This window comes from Clinocottus analis, unplaced genomic scaffold (genome assembly GCF_023055335.1).
Source record: "Clinocottus analis isolate CAN_PGR_092001 unplaced genomic scaffold, fCliAna1.0.p SCAF_8, whole genome shotgun sequence".
Taxonomy (NCBI): Eukaryota; Metazoa; Chordata; class Actinopteri; order Perciformes; family Cottidae; genus Clinocottus; species Clinocottus analis.
The window spans coordinates 8,568,266-8,584,345 of record NW_027176240.1 but is presented as its reverse complement, the minus strand read 5'-3'; the positions used below and the strand labels follow the sequence as shown (position 1 = coordinate 8,584,345).

Sequence of the window (16,080 nt, the reverse complement as noted above, 5' to 3'; positions counted from 1 at the left end):
AATCACAGTCTCCAGACCTCACGAGAGACCGCTTGCAGTAATAATCTCAGGAAAATCTAAACATTTTGAAGCAAGGTCTTTTTACATCGCAACAGTGCAGTAAGGATCAGCCCATAGCGGTGGAAGAAGATCATAGACCATTAAGGCCGCCTTTTTTGTGATTTCTATATTGTCCGACAACTGCCTGTTTAATCAAGCCTGCCACTGCAAACTCCTGCTATCCTATAGCACTTGTGTAAAGGTGTACAACTTTGTTAGCATCTGGATTATTAAACTCAACATTGTTGTAGGTTCCTTGTTTGAAGCTTGATAAAAAAATGTCTCCATTTAGCTCCACACTGAAAGACCAAGATTAGCCAGTGAGGGAGGACAAATGCATTCACTTGTAATATATGGAGAGTCACGCTTTAACAATATTGACCCAGAGATGCGTCGTGCTAAGAGTGCAAACAAAGCCGAACACTACTGTATGTCCAGTAACTAGTGCGTTCATCCATTATGTTACGTATCTCCTAGTTTTGTCCGATGTCCACTCACTTCGTGTGCTCTGATTTTGTTTGTTTTTAGGTCATTTTCGGGTGAACAACAGGACCGGCGTCATCTCCACAGCTAAACCTTTGGATTATGAAAATGTGACCAGCTATGTCCTCCGGGTCCAGGCAGACTCTATGCTGGTTGTCATGTCCAATCTGCGGGTGCCTTCTAAAAGTAAGAAATAGCATCCAATGAATGGGTGAATAAGGAGGGTGAGTTGCATTGTAGGAAATAAGGAAGGAAATTCTGTTTCTTATAATTCCAGATGCTTCATTTATATTTAATCATAATATCCCTCACTGTGGCAGATTATAGTTAAATGCCGTTTTAAAATAGGTATTACAGCCCTTTTCTTACCCTCGTATTACTTAAGACCTGCATTATATGTTTGCATATACGGGTCGGTTATTACATGCTTAATTCTGCCCCATTACACATTCAATCTGTCTGCTATTGAAACTTCAGATTTGGACAAAAACCGTAAATACATTGTGTTACAGTGTGTATAGCTGCACTTTATGCTTTATGCACTGTTGCCTTTTTTCATTGCACTGATCCATTTGTAAACTTGTTGGCACGTTTACTGCAGCCTGTAATTGGTAGTTCAGTTTCACACTTCAGTCTGCTTCTTTGTCAGACTCTATTTGACCACGACCGCATTTGCATACGTTCAGACTAAGATGAATTGTCATGTTATTGGAGTAGCTATGCTGCAGTAAGAGTAGTTATTTATAATTCCTTTGTTATTCAGCGCTTTAAGCACGTGGTTAATATTTGACCGCCCCCCGTTCTACCCGCAGAGCGCTAACTCTGTGTCAAGCCGTCACAGCTAGACAGCGAGTGATGTGAAAAGTTGAGTACTATATGATAAATGCATCAGTGATGGTGATTGTTAAAAATAACCTTACGATATGATTTATTTCTATCTGCTTAAAAAGCAGTATATCATAAATCACTACAGACCTGTCCAAATTCCTTACAAAGGTCTAATGATCAGAAATAGCCCATTCATTTTAATTAAGTAAAAAAACCTCCCACAAAACGAGGGCGTGTGACAAAACATTAATCATTGCAAATTCTCAGTTAGTGCTCCCTCCATGTGTTCCCATTCTGAAGGCAAACTACACAAGGACCACATCCAAAGGCGAAGCTAAAAGCCTGCTGTCACCGCCTCTTTCTGGCGGCGTCCAACTGCTTCCCCGATCTCTGTCCAAGACTGCAGTGTCTTTGGCGTATCTTTGTATTCTGAGCACGAGGGGGGATAGTGGCGCATATGTTCTCCCCCTCAAAGCCATTTATGATGATGCACTCGGTTGTACAACCCAAGAAAGCTATGGAAGTACTAGAGGAGAGTTGGAGAGACAAGTTCACACTTACTTTGTATCACACCTGGCCGATTTCTGTGTGAAGCAAGCATTAATAGTCAGGCACACGCAGTGGGAAAGGAGGTTTTAGACCCTGGTTGATAATCTGCATAGTGAGTCTCTCAGACGACGCTCTTTTTTTCGCCATGCTTCAGCTGGAATACCATTCGGCTTGTTTGTGGACACTTAACTCACATAAGTTTTCTAAAATGCTCACAACAAGTTTGGTTCATACCTCATCCTCGAGCCATTTGAACAGAATAATCAATGGCCTACTTTACCATCTGACCCATACAAAAAATGACAGCAGTCAGAAGTACACAATATGCATGCGCACACACTCTCTCTCTCTCTCTCTCTCTCTCTCTCTCTCTCTCTCTCTCTCTCTCTCTCTCTCTCTCTCTCTCTGACAGGGGATTGAACTTCCCTGGCTTCTACCGTTTGACATCCTCTCTTGGCAGAGTGTTTCTTTTCTCACTTATTCTCCTGTACCGAAGATCAGGACTGCGTGACTCTTCTCTGTATTGAGTTTAAATTATCAGAGCATTACTGGACTGATTTGTCAGAGATTTATTTTTCTGTTAGCCCTGTTGATACTAGTCAACTGTATTTGTACGCACAAGTCTGCATACTCTGATAGTATATGTACATGAACACATGTCATAATCCAGAGTACAACTTGGTTTAATTAAACAGATTTTCAAAATGATAAACTCTTTGGCACGGTCATGCTCACTCTGCCGTAGCAACAGTCTCTCCTCTTAATGGACTGGTTTCTTTCATGCATCTTTAGAAGTGTGTGAGAGAAGAAGGAGGAGGCTGTATTTATGTTTTCATACCCTCATACTCCGAGGATGAAATATAGCCACTTTCTACAAAGGGGAGGGAAGAGAGAGAAACTCTTCAGACCTCTTTTCCATCCCCTGGAGTCCTCCCTCTGTGCCTCACACTCCAGCTTCTGTGCCTGTAATTTGATGTGCCGTGTTTTTGTTTGTCCAATTCCCCTGGCGCATCCTTAGCGCCAATGTCACATGGCTTTACGTGTGTGTATGCCGCCAGAAGAAAATGGTCCTTGACACTGCATATTTTTGACCTAAGCTGCATTGTTGGAAGGATGCCGTATATATTTCTGCTGTTCATTGCACAGGTGTAACTCTGACAAATTAAGGGGCACACATTTTTATACCCAATTTGCAGAATGTGTGTTTTTCGTTTATAGTTGCGGGCTTTGTGTTTTACAAGCCTCACAAAGAGACCCTTTAACCAGGAAATGTATTACTACGATCCCAAATTCTCTGCCTCCTTCTCCCATTTTTTTTTCCTCTAACTCCTCTGCCTGCTTGATTATTGGCTGCCTTTTTAAATTATTATTCCCCCATGTGCAAATTGCTCGCTAGTTTAACGTTCAGAGTCTTTTATTTAGTGCAGCAAGTTGTCCGGGAAACAAACTCTTCGACACAAAAGGATGCCAGGTAGACCTCACCTAAAACGAATGGCTTGAAAGGCAAGGTTTCCTCATTTCTATTATTTCACAGAGCCATATTTTACTCAAAGTCTGAATGTTTTCAGTAATTAGTTGGTAAACAAAATGCAAACTTGCTCAGTGTTTTTTCTCATCCACTTATCATGCGGATGTGAGTGCAGTCATCAACACACTTTAGACCTTGTTTCTCTCGATTCAAAATATTTGCTGTAATCATAACAAAATGAACCTTGTAATTATTGACTCAAAGTTGTATGCTTCCCCAACATAGCTGCTCACACTGTTTCATTAGAAAGGGTCGAGATAGGACTAAGGGAACTTGTGTCTCTTTAAAACATGCAATTACAAATACACTTCTTCAAAAAGTTGATACAAGTGAAATTAGCTAGTAAATGTAGATAGGTATTACCAAATTCACTCGGTTCCTTTTTGGTCAGAATAAAACCAAGCAAATGGCATCAATATTCACACATTTTCAGTCGAATTTAAGAATCTAGGTGTCTCCTCAATTTCAAAATACATCACATTTATTTCCAAATTGGTGAAAACCAGCCATCCAAATAGGTCTGACAAAATGCCAATGGCCCGCCACAGGATCTTATTGGAAGTCATACTGTGATGTTTTAAGCGAAGATTAACTTTCAAAATATTCTAGGAAGTGATTTCAAGCTGTCTTTTGAAGTTGTGGACCAGCTGTTGACCATGAAAAATTATATTGACATGACAATTTTAAGGCTAAATTATGCAACATTTGATCACCGCCTTCAGAGACGTGTTTGTTCAACAGCTAGCGGCCGAGACGATATACACTTTCTGGTCATGTGTGTCCCAATTCGTATTCTGTGAGGATGCAGCAAACTTGGGTTATCGGATGCTTACATTGTTTTAACATTGAAGTACACAGACTGGAGTTATTTGTTTCACATGAATTGAAGTGGTGTTATGGCTTTTAATTAGCTATATACTAGATCTGTATCACCCCAAAGGACTTGAATGCATGCTGTTTCCATTTGTTATTTGCAGCCAACACGGCCAAAGTGTTCATTGAGGTGCAGGATGAGAATGACCACCCTCCCGTCTTCTCCAGGAGGCTCTACATAGGCGGCGTGACGGAGGACAGCAAGATCTTCAGCTCTGTGCTCAAGATAGTGGTAAGAAAACATCAGCTCTCGTCTTCCTTTGTGACGGTTTGTGCCTGGCTCTGATCCCACATCTTCAACACACACCCGGCAGCCACGGTCGGAGAATTCATCCGATCTGCTCTCTCTGCAGCAAAGTTTCATCTCCTCCCACTATCACGCGCTACATCTCTTCATCAGAATGAGTTGAACGGTGTAATCCCACTATGTTCACAGAAGCATGGCTGGACATCCTGTCTGATTATCAGCCTGCTCTGCCAAGGAGGTTTCACTTTGTCATCCCGTACACGACACTGCGTGTCTATTTTCTGTAATGTGTGGGTGTGTGTGTTGGTGGGTCCTCAGGCTTGTATTTGTGTTCAAAATCTTTGAGATACCGGTGTCAGCTTGAATGTCAGCACTACAGCTGAAAAACAGTTGTGCAGTTATGTGTAGATTTTCAATGTTTCATGGCCACAGTGTTTTTCCCTATTTTTTACTCAAAGAACACGACTTAGTGTAGCCTGACCAAGGCTAAGGATTGTTTTTGATGTGATGCTACTCTATCAGTGACTATAATCAGGACTTTGTTGTTGCAATTTAGCTGAGGGAAATTGATGGACCACAACTAAACGGTTCCTTGAAAACTGACTTTCAGCTGATTGTAATCCACTTAACAATAAAAAGTGGAGAAATATAAATAGGTGTTTCTTCAATTGGTACAATTTAAACAAACTCTGGGTCCTTTGCCTGTTTGGTTCGAGATGGTTTCGCTGCATGAGAATGCTGCAACATCTTTTGAACTGCATGTCACTGTGTTGTGGTCAACACGGCACAGACCAACAACATAGTTACAGTGCATTATGGAACACCTTTTTGAATATTAAGAAGTTAAAAGGAAACTGAATGGAACTGTAAGGAACTGTAGCCTGTAACCATATTTAAAATTAAACTGGGACCTGGATGGATGGAAAGAACGATGGATCTATTTGTAGCAGCAGCAGGCAAATTTACAAAGTAAGCATACAAATATTAAAAAATACTCAATATTTATATGAGTATTTTCTATATTTAATACAAATGGCAGAGTAGAACATAGACAAATGTAAATTTAATTTAAATAATAAAGAACAATGCAAAGCATATACAGTGTATATAAAGTATATACAGTTATAGAATAGGTATTACATAAACTACCTAAATGACAAAAGCAGTGCCACGGTTATGGAATGGTTAAGGAAGGAAGAAGAAGGTGTAATACAATGGTCATGAAGGGAGATTCATACAAAGTATTAAAGACCTTCTAGCAGCTGTGAAAATCAGCCCAAATCATCGAAGGATACAGTGAAGGGATCTGTCACTCAACCTTTAAATGCACAAAAAAAATGTTTTTGCTGTATTAAAGTAGCCAGGGCAGCCAGGGATTAAATTCATTTTATTGATGGTCTGAAATAAATGTCATGGTTTGCTTTTTCTGCAGGAAATAAGCTTATCCTTAATCTTTATGTTATAACTTTAAAAAGAAAAAAAGCTCTCAAAGGACAGAAGCATTTCTACAGTGTTTATTTAAGCTGTGTGACTCGTTCTTTACTGCATTTGACAACGCCAAACGTGAGGTTAGAATATACCTACAGAAAGTTGCATGTGAAGAAAGGCAGACATTATATGAGATACCTTCCAAAGTCATACAATTATTTCGACATGTACACACGCAGAAAATGTCCAAATGGTCCAGGAATTTTCTGAACATTAACTCAATACCTCATCATTACGTTTTCTCACATTATCCTACATTGTCATGAATCTGCTGGTTAATAATCTCATCAGGACGTTGTTCCTTACCAATAGACTAGAGATTGATTTAATTAAGTCCACCATTTATTGGACAATACAACTATTTTAGAAATGGAAATGTCAAGGGGTTTGACATCTTTCCTTTCCCTCGCAGGAGAAGCTGTAACTAGTAACAAAAGGTGTAACTAGTAACATTAGCAATGGATCAGGTCTACTGTTAGTGCCCCAGGATGCTTCACATCAGGACATCCTAGGACCCTGTGACTGGCAAATAAAAAAGGAATGTAGACAATAATAAATAATTTGGCATGTATTGCATTAAATGTAATTTGTTAGAATTTTTTTAACTGAAAATCTTTTTATGAAGTCTTTTTTTTTCCAATAGCAATTTGATGTCAGATGTTTTGTGTATGAGAGAACATTTTTTAAATGATAATGTATAAACTGAAACTTTAAAAACATGAATTGAAGTCATGAGAGCTTTAAGATGAATATTAATAAAGTTGATTTAATAATATGGCCAAGACCTCTTAATATGTAAAAGCACGTCTCGTGGAGGCTCAGATGTACAGTACATCCTCATCGACTAAACACTGTGCAGTGGCCTCGGCCCCTCGAGCAGCTCAGAATCCTTTTCCTGTCTTTCCTTTAACTTGGAATAGACTCCAACATGTAGAATTATGGGTCAAGAGCTATCTATAATTTCCCCTGGGCCGAGGCTTCTTTGGAGTACGGCGAGTGTGAAGTGTTTGTACTTGACTTCATTAGTAATAAGGCTGAGCGCCGCTTTCTCTGGAGAAATGCCGTCAACATTTGGAATATTCTGACACTTAGTCAAAAATAGTATCGTCACATTATACAGTCACAAGGAGTAACTGGCAGCCATTTGTGTGTCAGCAAATGCTCTTTGCAGTGCTCGACAAGTTTCAGTGGATTGGGAAAGTTAAGTGGAAGAAATTTCATTAACAACGTCAAAGTGCGCTGTTTAGAAAAACTATTTGATTGTATAATTACACCCTGGTTCTTGTGGCACTTCCATGACCCTTTAATCAGTCAGTAATTGGATGCTTGAGTCGGCAAATGACAGTCACTTTTGTTTTCATTGCCCTCGCTGGCTCTTTGCTGTTTAAAAAAAAAGAAAGGGAAAAGGCTTTTTGAACAACAAGCAAATGCCTTAATGTTTATAATTTTAACATAAACCATCCACATGGAGAGGTTTTCACTTTGTTGTTTTATGGCAGCTTGTAAAAAAAAACAACCTCACTCTCAGTGTTCACAACAACTTTTAAAATGTCTGCGTCACGTACATGATGCTGGTACATATATTTTGTGAATTTGTCTTCACCCAATGAGGATGTCTCACTCTGTTGATGTATGCTGCCCTTGTCGTGGGACCGCCCCCCTGCCCTTCCTCTTCCAATAGCTGAAGAAACAAAAGAGATTGCTACTATTTATCAGTGTCACTTACTACAGACAAGCACTCTGAAAATTGATGCCTGTATGTGAGCTCGGTGGCCAGTCAGAATAATGTGTGCCTCGGAGGTTGATGGGCGAATTCTGCGGTTTTGCCATCAATGACATGGATATTATGATGCTCATAAATGATATGTTGTTCTTGTGGATTTCATTATTTATTTATATTTAACCCTGGGCATTTTCTTGTTCTGAAGAATGCTGTTTTCTAATAATATAAAAGTCTTGGCTAACTTCTAATGGATTTACCAAATGTAAAACTGCTATCATTTATATTTTTATAGAAAAATTTCTAATAGTGGGAGGGCATCACTTAAAGCGCTTCTCTTTCACCTCTTGTTTGAGTGTGCTGTGTCGGTGGTTCCCAATCCAGCCAGCTGTATCTTAACACAATGTTCTAATGGTTATCTCTCAATGGCTCTGACGTTAATAGATAACACGTCTTAACACAATGGCAAAAATCATGGATGCACTAAAGGCAACACTGCTCTTTAAGAGAAGAAGCACTTTAACCAAACAGCTTGTCACGAGATAAGTGAATCATTTACATTTGTCACATAGCTGCTAAAGGTTTGTGTGATAAATTACTGCAAGATTGACGCATCACAGGAGGGTCGAACAAGAAAATCCCACCTTCGGTGTTTTCTTCTCAGACCTTGAAGCCCATTGTTCGTCCGGCCCGAACCACTGATGTCACATCAGGTGTTTACCAAGGGATGTCATAGACCAAATATCTCCTGTGATATTACTGGTTGGGAGGTGACAATAGCACTGGAACCAAACAGCCACCATCTTATCTTCAAGAGCTCAAGCAATGATTGGTGGATTCTAGCTCAGGCTGTATTACAATCTCAAATCAGTACTTTTCTTTCCATAACACATTGCTTTCTCTTTTTCTTATTGTTTTGAGTATAACTCAGTTTTTATCCTGTCTAACTTTCTGTGTGTGTATGCTACATTTGTGTTACAGGCCAATGATAAGGACACTGGGAATTACAGTGAGATGGCATACCGCCTGATTATCCCACCGGCACCGGAGGGCCAGGACAGCTTTGTCATCGAGACATACACAGGTGTCATCAAGTCGGCCATCATGTTTCGAAATATGCGCAGGTCCTACTTCAGGTTTGAAGTTATTGCCACAGACGACTATGGAAAAGGTCTCAGCAGCAGTGCTGAAGTGGTGGTGAGTATCCAGTGTTGTGTCTTTAATAGCGCATATGTATGCTGATCAATATATATACTGCACCACTTGGATTGGGCTGTGCGCACACTGGTCATCTGTACACCAGTGGCATTTTGATTGCATGTGGCTTCCACAGCGTGATATGAATGCAGAGAATATCCCTTTGAAATATGGAATTGGTTTCCGATGTCATCTGTCTATATTCATTGATAGAGGAGCCTTATGAAAAGAGGCATCCCGGCAATTTTACACGTCGAAGTCAATGTCATAGTCATCGGGAAACTGTGGCGTAAGGTTTCCTGGAGCTCTGGCGGCATTGTACATGTTTTGTCATGTCTTTCTGGTATCTTTTCCCAATCTTTGTATTAAGCTAAGCTAACCAAGAGCTAACCTTATATTAAACAGACAGATGAGTCTATGGCGTTTAACCAGGTTAGTAGGGTCTAAAGAAATACATTTCAGATAGCAATATGCGAAGTGTAAGCTCCAGTGTTTTCTATCTTTAGTTTATAAAAGTCAGCGTAACTTGGTGTAATCGAACGTCCACCGAGAGTTTATAAAACTATGTCTATGACACAATCTGAACTAATAAACTTATTTCAGGAACCGCTTTCTCGACCCAAAGGCAATAAGTGGTCAGACTCTCAATTTACCATGCTTCTAGACATAGAGAGCAGATAAAACTCGACACTCAAACTACTACTGACCCTACCATGTTTTATGACCCCATATTTGCAATATGTCACATTCGTGAGGGCATAGTGAAGCATCCAATTGTTAAACAACCTAAATAATCTTTTACTTACTATTCTAGGCCTAGTCGTAGTAAGTACCTTGTCTACTGTAAATACAGCACATGTAGAGATATATCTACATATCTGTGCTGGGCCGTCAGGGCCTTCTAAGCCTTCTCTGATGGCCAGAACAGAATCACAAAGTTATAGCTATTTCATCATTTAAAAAAAATATATATATGTATTTTATTTTTTTATTTGTTATAATTAAAAGTTATAGCTTTTTTTTAAAATCATTTTTAGCTTATTTTCTCATTGCATCAGCTGCCTTCATCTGTTCCTCTGCTCCTTCAGGCCTCTCGTATGGCTTCTTGGGACTTGTTTAACAGCATTTTTATCCAATCACATTCCACTTCTCTTCATCTATGTAAGATCAACCTGGTTAAAATACATGGAAGGGCCTTCTGGAGAACATAGACGTGTGATTGGTCAGAGGGCCTGTGTGACCATTAACATGCGCTGTGATTGGTTAAAGCCTGATAAGTTAGCTGCAGCACCTGGGGCTGCTGGTGCTTCTACCTGCAGAGAGGTTGTCGCCGGCGCAGACATGACCCTGCACAGTCATGTCTGCACTGTGCAGGGTCAGTGTCTTGGTTTCGTTGGATAGATTTGCACAACATGCAGTTTTGTTGACCCGACGGGGTTGGGCTCTCCTTTTGCTGTGCTGGCCCTCGTCGGGCGCCGCGACCGGCTCTAGGTTGGCTTGGAAATGCTCGGGCCAATTTGGCATGCCGGCTCCAGTCGCGTGCTTTAGAGCGGCCCCGTGCCCGGACCTCGTCAGTTTTTTGTTTTTTTTTCTCGTCATGTGTAGCGGCTCCGCAGATCAGTCCCCTCGCCCTGGATGCTCGTGGCGGAGCAGGTGGTGGTGGACTGTATGAACGTGCCGTGTATTGAGTGTGTCGGTCTGTGACAGTAACTCCACGAACACTTTTTTCTCCCAGTCCTCCCGTGATGTGGCATTGAAGGCCTCGGTCTAAAACCACGGCCCGCCACTGTACACATACAGTAGTTGTGCTGTAATGTTGTGAATAGTACTTCTAATTATTTATTCTGCATATAGGTACCCACACATAGCTATTTACATAGATAGGTATGTCTGTCATGATAACTCTGTCTATCTATTGTTATTTTCATCTTGTCTTTAATTAATCAGGTTGTATGATGATTTATATCAACTTGTTGGTACCTTTTTGCAGCTGAGACAGCACACATTTCAAATTTGTACAAATTAAAAAGACTAGATACTACGATTAATTTAGGAAAATAAGGTTTAATTAAATAATAAAGATATTTGAGATGGGTGTGATTTTGCTCCTCCAGCTGACCTGAGAAACAAGAACCTGAAGAAGAAGTACCTTCCTTCACCTGTTTCTTCTCTGGTTTGGGTTTCTGAAGCGTCCACATTAGCAAACCTGTGTCGTCTAATGTGCTATGCAGCTCTGACCTGTGATGCACCAACCAGCTGAAAATGTATTCTAACTATTGAGAACAAGAGACTACAAAATAAAAGACTCTGAAGATGAAACATGTTTTAAACTGACAAAAGGTGCCATGATGAGCCCTGCTGCTACAAAGGGGGTGGGGGATAAAATGACTCAACATCCTGCTGAGAGAGATGAGGACGAGGAAAAACGATTCTAACCCGACCAAATGTATTCTTCATCCTTTATTCATTCCATTCACTTTGTTTATTTTATTGTTTATTCATTTTTCTGTTTAATAGTTTAGTTACGTAGTTTGTCAAATGAATCATTCATTTTTAAAGAACTTGATCATTTGATTTGTGTCCATATGAAAAAACAGGTCCCTGTACACATGGAGAAGGACTCCATAGCAACCCCAAGATTAAGATTTAATTAGGTATTATCAAATCTTGAAGTTTTTCCTATTTTTCCAAAATTGGATGGCATCCAAAATTGAATCTCCTGTTAAATTATGTTAGTTGAACTAATGGTGGCTTATGATTTAGGCTGAGTGCCACCATTGAGATATACTAATGTATTTAAAAGTCATAATTAAATTAGTTAAAATCGTTATACATCTTTATTTCATTATTTATTAAATATGTTACCAGCAACAACGCTGCATGGCATCTGCTGTTCGTATATCAAAGATGTCTCCCATTAAGTACCACCACCAATTATTTTTGGTTTATTAATTTTGAAACCTCTGCTCTCTTTTTTTCTTCTTTTCAGACTAACGTGTTCATTATAAGCCTCGATGGGGCTTTTTTGTTTGTGTTTGCTCAGTGCCAAATGTTTTGGTTGCAGTCCATTGAATTATTCACAGTAGGTACAGGACACACAACATGTGGCCTCTGCCACTGGCTGATGATCCCATTAGACTGCTTCTTTCAATCAATGTGTATTAACTTTGTACATATTACGTACATTTGTGTGTCTGTGCGTGTGTTTGACTAAATGGGTGTCTCTCGCCTTTGTGTGCCTTTCTTTTTCCGAATAATTTCCCCCACGCACACGCTGTGATTGGGCTCAGCTTTGTTCCCAATTCAATGCTTATCTTTCCTGACTGTGGGAAGGATTATTTTTCGTTTCAGTGAAATATGTCTGGCTAACAAGCTTCTAACGAGACAGAAGAAGGGTCTGGGACATTGCCTGGGTATGGGAGAGCAGCGAGAGCGTGCTCGTTAATTTTCAAGGGGAAACCTAATTTCACAGGAGTCACATGGGAGATTTGGCTTCAGAGCACATAAGCTGTTGCCTATGCACTCATATACAGCATCACAATTAAAGCCTGTTAAGTTTGCTGCATTGCAAGCAACCAACTAGAGGGTCCCATTTCATTTGACAGAAGCGTTTGAATGTGGCGACCAAACTCGCAGTGACACACTGGCTTAATGGCACTTTATTTCTATTTTCTTTGCTGTCTGTTTTACCGCTTGGTTGTTATTTCTCTCTTTCCTTCCATTCTACTATCTCAGGTTTCCGTGGTCAACGCGTTGGACATGCAAGTGGTTGTGTCCACTGTCCCACCCACTTTAGTGGAAGAGCATAAAGAGCAACTCATTAGGTAAGACAGCATTTACTGTTATTGACATATGAAAGAAAAAACTAACCAACAGTGGTTGCATAATGGAAGGAGTACACGTTTGACAGTCACCTCATCCATACAACTTATTTTTTTCAATACATTTCCTCACCATCTAATATTCTTTTTTTAATTGACACTGGAAGATGAATCTTTGTGTGCGGGACTATGACAAGGGGTGAACTTGATTCAAGGTGGCACCGTAATTTGCCTATACAATTATTTTATAAGGCCTGGAGTGACATTAATGATTCAGATCTCCTAAACAACAGAAATAAACAGGAACCAAGAAGAAAAAATGTTACGTCCAATTTGTGATGTCTGTTGTTCTTCAATAACCATTGACCAATCAATTAGGATCATAGATTAGACAATGAGACGGTCGAGTCTATCCTCTCGAGTCTATTTTCCTGGTCCAAATGAATTAATGATAGAGATTCATGAAACAGCTTTTAGCATCTCTTGGGGCACCGTGTTTAATCTAATTAGTCAATCTGAAAGGCAAATTGGTGTTAATAGTTGTTTTCAAGAGCTTCCTGTGTCTCTCCCAAATAAATGGCACTGCTTTTTAGGCTGAAAAACACACACATTAGTCATGTTAAGCTCTTTGCAGTGATGACATTTGAGAGGTCTACGATTTTGCACGGTGCTTTTGATGATCCCGGGCCATTTTACCTCAGTGCTCAAACTGTTTACCCACCTTGGCAAAGGCAGACGGCAAGGCTTTTCTCTATTGGCTGTAATTTGAGGTGTGGATTTCCCCCTGCCTGAACAGGATTATCAAAGCCTTCTTTTGCCAAGAGTCCAATTGTGAAGCAAAAAGCAGCCCAACGGGACAATCATTCCTAGAATGAAGTGCTTAAGATCGGTGGCTTCAAGACACAGAGGTTCCTGAAATGATTTGAAGTAATGCAAACCTTTGTGTGTGTGTGTGTGTGTGTATATACACTGTTACTGCTTTCCTCATAAAAGTTTGACCGGTGTTTTTTTTCTCTTTTCATTTCAGTATTTTGGAGCGCCACGTCCAGGACCAGATTCCAGGTGCCAAAGTAATTGTTGAGTCAATTGGGCCACGTCGTCATGGCGATGGCTTTGAACTAGAGGACTACAGTAAGTCGGACCTGATGGTGTACGCCATTGACCCGCTCACCAACAGGGCCATTTCCCCCAAGGAACTTTTCAAGTGAGTGGGTGTATTTTATTACAAGAAGTATATTCCACCATTTGGTTTATGTCCCTGCTGCATATCTTTCTTCTCTGCAGTCTAGCAGGCTGCCATGGCTTCCTCCTCTACAGAGTCTGCCATTACTCTCTTTATAAGACCTTGTTTATCCTGCAATTGCAGCAATCGTCCATATGTCACAGAATTTGGAAAAATGTAACAGAGGAAAAAGGATAGGGGGAGGTTAGGAACGGACAAAGTGAGAGTGAAGCTGGGAGTATTTCAACCATTTAACCCGTCATTCCAGAGCCTCAAAGTGCCTGCAAAAATGCCACGGACACATTTATTTCCTTTTGTTCTGGGCCATGGAGATGGAGAGATGTATGTTACTGTTTGACCACTGAGAGACCATGTTCACATGCTATTAAAGCAACTTAGAAAAGTGCTTACATTATACTATTTCATCCCTTAAGAAGAAAAAAAGTGAGCTGGCACCTGAGAGCAAGCTCACCTTTCTTAGGTTTTTCAGCCCCTCTGTCAAACCGATCAGACACCTATCTTAAAAAGGCAACTCCATCAGAGCATGAGAGTTGCCAATCAATAGGAAACACCCGCTCTCTGAGTTATCCCTTTATGCTCCCCTGCTTGACTCACATTGAGCTTTATGATACTATTTTCACTTTTTTTTCTCTATATATGCTTGCTGCCTATTCTGTGTTGTGTGTGGCTTCTGAGAAACCTTGCTCCCTGTGTTTGAAAGTCCATTTCAGTTCCTTTTAAAATGCTCCACTCAAATGACCTTTAGAGGTGCTTTCAGTATGTATTGAATTAATCTATAGACATTATCTTCGTGTCCTTGACGATCAGAAGCGTGCCTCAACTGTTTTTTAAGTGGAGGATTGAGACCGGTTCCATTGGAAGGGTGGCACTTGTGTCATAAAAACAGCTCTTTTTTTAACCCAAATTAGTGACCATCGCCATTATTACAAGTAGCAGCTATAAAGAGCGCCAAGCTCCTTTCAGAAGAGGCTGGCTACATCCGTGCTTCAATATGATTCTGGAAAATCATTTTAATGAGAGGGGAAAGGTTTTTTTATGTATGCAATGGATGGCTGACAATGTTCTGAGGTAATTGCATGTAATAAATATGTGACTTGCCTGTCAGATTACACAGAGAGAGAAAGAGAGAGACAACATAGGGAGACAAATTCTTGCATTATAAAGTGTCCTTACGCCACCTTGAGCACAGCACTCGCTACCATTTAACCTCTCGAGAGGATGGATTGCCAGAGAAAACGTTTGACATCTCCGCTCATTTATTCACCTATGGAGAACACAAATGACAGTGATTTGATGCTCAATCCTTTATGAAACAGATTGTTTGAAAACCACTCTAGGTATAACAATGTAACAATATAACAATGGGAGCAATGCTTTTATTCATGTTCATTTTACTACAATATTGATGCAAATTCTGTCACAAGAGTGAAAACATGTTTGGTGTGAAGATCACGCAATTTTTATCATTATCTTATTTTGACAAATCATTTGCACTTAAAGTTCTGTGAGTGGTATGTAGAAAATAATAATGTGATAATGTAATTTACCAGATGCTACTGACCTTGAAATAATTGTCTCTCGGCGAATGACACACTTAAAGTCATTCTTGTTTTTTTTGCCATTTGAGGCAGCAGGAAACTAATTGAGAGCACAACAGTCTCATATTATCTTTTGAGTTTATTTTTATCAAACAGTTACTTACTGAATTTAACAAACCATCAGTTATAGATCGCCATAAATCAGTCAGCTCTATCTTGGTGGAGTTGGTTCTCTACCGTAGACAGTAAATACAAAGTGAGCTGCTGTTTTGAAGCCTTACGTTTAGAACTCTAAATAAGACTTATTAGGCCTCCAAAAGTATTCAACTTAACTTTCACAAACTGAAAGCACAATATGAAAGGGTTAAAGTTGACACGTTCATAATTTCCAGACCAGACAACACTGGGGGAGCGGCCTGTCAGTCACAAGGTAGCCACGCCCTAAAGCATACACTGCTTTATTGTCTATTATGTTCTAAATGGGACATTAAATAACTAACTAATGAACATTCTGTATTGAAGAATA

At 40.0% G+C, this 16,080-nt stretch overlaps 1 protein-coding gene across 1 annotated transcript in view; it reads left to right on the top strand.

The window, feature by feature from the left end:
* The window catches only part of LOC137779551 (protocadherin-15-like), a 165,262-nt gene that overhangs the window by 132,603 nt on the left and 16,579 nt on the right, over positions 1 to 16,080 (top strand). The window contains exons 27-31 of the mRNA XM_068567458.1: positions 568 to 708; positions 4,405 to 4,532; positions 8,737 to 8,952; positions 12,688 to 12,776; positions 13,801 to 13,977. Coding sequence (XP_068423559.1) covers positions 568 to 708; positions 4,405 to 4,532; positions 8,737 to 8,952; positions 12,688 to 12,776; positions 13,801 to 13,977 — 751 coding nt within the window. The remainder of the gene's footprint in view (positions 1 to 567; positions 709 to 4,404; positions 4,533 to 8,736; positions 8,953 to 12,687; positions 12,777 to 13,800; positions 13,978 to 16,080) is intronic.